The following is a 5152-nucleotide window of genomic DNA, read 5'->3' on the forward strand; positions in this document are numbered from 1 at the left end:
GAGTTTAAGTTTGATCTGAGAGTGTAAATATTTTACATTCGTATGCCAGTAACTAAAAAAAATTGTAACTTGCTGAAACGGATTAAATTACAATGAAAGAGTTAAAAATGTTTTTTTGCACCAATGGTGAAAACTTATTTTTTTCATAGAAAATGGCAACTGTACTCTCAGTATTCAGCTACAAATCATCTAATAATTGTTCAAATAAAGAAAATGTTGTCAAATAGAACATTATTTGGCTTATCCAATATGAACAGAGTTTGCTATCCTGCTGATATTTATGTCAAATTCTTTGCACTAAAAATCAAATCCACTCTCTCAATGTAAGGAACAAAATAACACCAGTCTACATCAACCAAAGAAATGGGGATCAAGAGAAGGAATATACTATATTCCATTTTTTATATATAGACAAACATAGAGCTTTTGTTATATTCCTGTGTTTTTATGACAAAAATAAAGTCCAAATATATCTAAAGAAAGCAAAGAGGTTCATGTAAACAAAAACGATAGAGGACAAAAGAAGTGGTTAGCAGCAACTACCAATAAACTTACTTCAAATAAGACTTATTTTCTTTCTCTCTTTTTACATTTGAAGCTCAAACTAATGGCCTCTTCTCTTCATCTGGACTATTTTGTGATGATAAGTTTGCTTCTTTGTGATGATTTCGCCTAGTTGTGTTATCAGATTTCACAGCTTGTGGGGAAAGTTTACTGTCAGGCAATAGCCGCGAAACAATTCCCATTGACATTAACAGCAATCCAGAGCAATGTTGTTCAGTTAGCGGCTTAGTAAATATCAAGTATGACAACAACAATGTCACTGCCTTTCTTGCTGTGGTTACCTGTACGCCAAATGATCATTGAACGTTAACTCTAGCACGCCAAATGATCATTGAATGTTAACTCTAGCACGCCAAATGATCATTGAACGTTAACTCTAGCACCAGAGAAGCGAATAACAATAAGACTGCACATTTAGAGGATTAGAAACTCAAAAGATTTACCATAGCAGTAGTGGCTGCCCCAAAAATAGCAATGAGTGATAAAACCGAAATTTGACCAATGAATGTGGCCATTGCTTCGAATACCAAGACACCATAAACATACGGATGCTGTAAGTTACACAAAAAACGTGAGTCTAAGATAACTATGTAGCAGAAAGAAGAGAAGAATTTCTACTAGTTCACTCAAAGTTAGACTATTATCCATATAAAGGTTCGAGTGCTGTGTTATTTCTGAAACTGAGTAACAGATTTCTACATATTTCATCTAATGAATGTAATAACAAAAGATCAGTTGAAAGTGCGCATGCTTGGATAACGGTTGCTCATTCTGTTTCAGATTTGCTCTGACTGCACAAATATATCAAGCATGAACTGAGATCACACACACAAAAAAAAAACAAAATCGTGTATTGACTTAAGAATCGTAACAACTAATTTAAGTGGACCACAATGGATGGGCAAAACATTCGTTCTTTTTAAGCAAATCTGTTGAGGAATGCCCAATCAAGTGAGATGTTTCTCCATATCAAACCATTCGAAATGAATGTATTTTCTGAATTCCTTATTCTCAATATCTCAGGAGAAACAACTGAAACAAGTGAACAAGGTATAATCCAAAGAATCAGCAAGGGATTTTCTTTTTTAACCTCATAACAGGATTTCCATGCAGCAAAGAGTTCTCCTGTTAGTATCATGGGCACAAGTAGAAAAGGTGCGCCGACAACTGTTGAGCAGTATAGCATCTCCATCTGATAAAAGATTCAATACGACAATCAAATATTATTTACATGCAACAGGTGATTTAATGAGTGATGCAGAAACCATAAACATGAAACAAACAGTAAGCACCTGAGAAGTATCAGGATTCACGGTAAAAATTGCTTCTTGATAATTACCCAAAAAAGAGTCCATCACCAAAGCACCAGTTATCATAACAACACCAATGATACTGAAGTTTGGTGAAGTATTAGCATCTGCTAATGTGAAAAGTATTAGGCCCCCAACTAAAAGCACGGCCGAGACATATTCTTGAACTGGGTATTTTCTCCTCCACCCAGGCATAAAGGCTCCCATTACCATTACCGGTAGTACCTATACTCCAAAAATGAGCATAGCGGGAATTAGACCAATGTAAAGCACTAAGACATCATAAGTTTCCTACACAAAAAAATTGCCACAATCCAGATGGACAGGCTAGTACCATTCACTACTATTAGCCATATATTTGTAATGAAAACGTATAACTATACCTTAGTGGATTTGAACATGATTTGTGCTGGATAGTTTAGATAAGCCAAGGAGCCCTTTGTTAATCCATGAGAACCCATGAGTACAGCAGAAAGCTTCACATAAGTTTTCCACGGGTTCACCATTTGCTTGGTGGTGAAACCCTGCAATCGTATGAGAAATAGATATACAAAACCTTGTACAAAGGTAAAATACCACCCGTAGCTGAAACAAAGATTGAGAAAAAACTTGTCACTGAGGAATTTTATTTCAATATTATAGTGATGATCAAGGCGGAGAAAATAATTAGAATTGAAGGAATACAGTAGTAATACCTGAACCCCAGTCGATTATACACATACTCCTGAAAAATTGCAAGTAAGAAAATTGAAGCAGTTACTTTACATTGCAACACTGATTATGACTTAAAACTGAATCAGTACAAAGAATTGAAAATTTTCAAAAAGAACTAAAGAGTTGATAGAGGCCCTAAATCCATGTCAAACCTGTTACTGGTTTGCTACACAAACATAGAAACGAAATGCACCATTCCAACTTACCAAAACACTAGCATTAATAGATTAACTAGGCCTATCACTGTAAAACTTGTTTACTCCTATTTTTTGCAAGCAAAGGTGGAAATGAACTAAACTAAAAGTCTGACATGAGTCAAATTAAACCAGACTTAGACCTAGAGTTAGATCGAGAATTTTAAGTCTGTGTGCAAAATACTACTATTGTACCCTCTATAAATGAATAACTACACCTCAATCCCAAACTGGTTAGGATTTATTCATTTTGTAACCATAGTATCAACACCAAGCTACACTGAACCTAACATAAATATAGCATCAAAACTAAGCCTTAACTCCAACTAATTCGCATTGCCCAAATGGATCTTTTGCTTCTACTGTGTCCTACTGTTCCCTAAATCTGCAAGGATTTCACTACCTTAACTCTATAATTAGGTAAAAACTCTAAATCTGCAAGGATTTCACTACCTTAACTCTATAATTAGGTAAAAACTTATCCGATACGCTGTCTTCAGACATACATTTATCACTTAACCATGGTTGAGTGAAATGTATTGAAGAATTAACCCCAATAGCCATCCACCCAATCTCTTAAACTAAAAATAGCCAGCAGATGTATAATATATGTATAATTGTATATAATTAATGTATAATCTTTTTATACCGTTAGAAAAAGTAAACATTGAAGCTGACCAACTATTTATGTAACAATTTCAAATGTATTCTCACTTTAGTATTTAAATGCTATGATTAAATTCCTTGGTTTGGTGTAAACATAGTGAAATATTCGGCCTTGCACAGTTTCATAAACCTCTGGTCCCAAGAACAGAAGGAAAGCAGCAACTTTTGCACAAATCTCAAGCTCAATGTAACAGTAATCCAATAATGAACAAAAGAATTTTGTACAAAAAGATATATATTAATGCAAAATCACAGAATAATGACTGGAACAGGAAAGAAGAGAAAATGAAACAGACCTCACATAAGCCATTGACGAGGTAACCAAAGAAAAACCCAGAAGAGCAAATGAGGAATTGTTGCCATTTGGGTCTATCAGTTAGTGAAATTCCAAACAAAAACCTCGCTTGATCCTCATTCTTCATCTCTTTCCTCTTCCCTTAAATCCCTCAAAACTCTAACAAACAAAATAATTAAAACGAAAATGGAACTTGAAAAATCAATAGCCCAATAGTTGCATGGTCTCACTCTCCATTTTTTTTTTAAAAAAAAAGGCAGACCCAACACACAAACAAAAGAGTGAAAAGATTCAGTTCACTTCGCAACACAAGAAAAGAATAAGAATTTGGCTTAGACTTGTTATACAATTTACCTCTATATTTTTCTCTTTCCTTTTTTTGGGTTTAAAAAGTTGGCTTAATTCTGGTAACTGAGGCCTTAAAAGCGGGAGGAAATATGGGAAGAAAGGTTTTTGAAACAAAGTTTACGTGACTGTATCTATGGACTCTTTGAAGCGTTACTAGATTTTCGTGGGGTTAATAATTTTGTGGGTATTAAATGAATTATTTATTACCATATTATCGTATTTACTCCTATAAATAGTTTTGAATAGTCAAATAATTTTCTTTATCACTAATACTTGCATTATGGTAGGTTGTATACGTCACATCCACTGGGATGCGGTTTTTCCCGAACTTTGTGTGAACGCGAGATATCTTATGCACCATACTGCCTTTTTATTAAGAGAATAACTACAATAATTATTAAGCCTAAAACTAATTGATATCAACTATATTATTCCTTGTTGTCGATATCCTTTATCTAGACTAGTTTTACGCTTGTTGACTTTCAATTCGTCGCAACTTGATCTCCTCTGTTATGAGAGTTAACAGAGACAATGTTACTGTTAATCAAGTTCCTAATACCGAAAGTTTTTTCTAAAAAAAATTAAATTTACATTAGTACTTTGAATTTAGTCATTTTATTTCTGGGGAGGGAGGGAGTAGCAGTAAATGAAAATTTGGTAAACTGATTTTTCTGCTTGTCAATATGTGAGGCTATTCCGTGGTTGGCTTTTTAGTCAGCTACAAGATTGACTTTTGGTTTTTCTTTTTCATTTTCCCTATGTATTGAACTTTTAAGCACAAATTTAATAAAACTAGAATATAAGCAATAAAAATAACTCCAATTTTGGACTTTAGAATAAGAAAAGAAAAATCAGATTGAAAAGGTCATTTCACATTTGGTCACCGTATTGGTAATTTGAGGAAGTAATTTGGGTACGTCCTCCAACTGAATTCAGTAGTTTGTTGACCATTGCTAATCGATTTGAATAAAAATACAATGTAATTCCTTACTTTATGATCTGACCAACTAACTGAAAATTTACTCGGCTATTAAACTATAATGGAAAAATAAAATTTATGT

The 5152-nt window shown here is 33.8% G+C and overlaps 1 protein-coding gene across 2 annotated transcripts; it reads right to left on the bottom strand.

Annotated features, from left to right (window-relative positions):
• Positions 1-375: 375 nt before the first annotated feature.
• On the bottom strand, positions 376-4225 carry LOC107766131 (UDP-galactose/UDP-glucose transporter 4-like). 2 transcript variants are annotated; one of them, XM_016584871.2, is made up of 7 exons: positions 3745-4222; positions 2570-2598; positions 2258-2459; positions 1857-2099; positions 1655-1756; positions 1008-1115; positions 376-845 (listed from the first exon to the last, which is right to left on the bottom strand). In XM_016584871.2, the coding sequence occupies exons 1-7, from the start codon at positions 3868-3870 to the stop codon at positions 600-602; spliced, it is 1056 nt and encodes a 351-aa protein (XP_016440357.1). In that variant the 5' UTR covers positions 3871-4222; the 3' UTR covers positions 376-599. The 2 variants fall into 2 exon arrangements, with proteins under 2 accessions (XP_016440357.1, XP_075103046.1); XM_075246945.1 differs by lacking the exon at positions 1008-1115 and having other exon boundaries at positions 389-845; positions 3745-4225.
• Positions 4226-5152: the final 927 nt, after the last annotated feature.

The sequence above is a fragment of the Nicotiana tabacum genome, chromosome 23 (assembly GCF_000715075.1).
Source record: "Nicotiana tabacum cultivar K326 chromosome 23, ASM71507v2, whole genome shotgun sequence".
NCBI classification, from domain to species: domain Eukaryota; kingdom Viridiplantae; phylum Streptophyta; class Magnoliopsida; order Solanales; family Solanaceae; genus Nicotiana; species Nicotiana tabacum.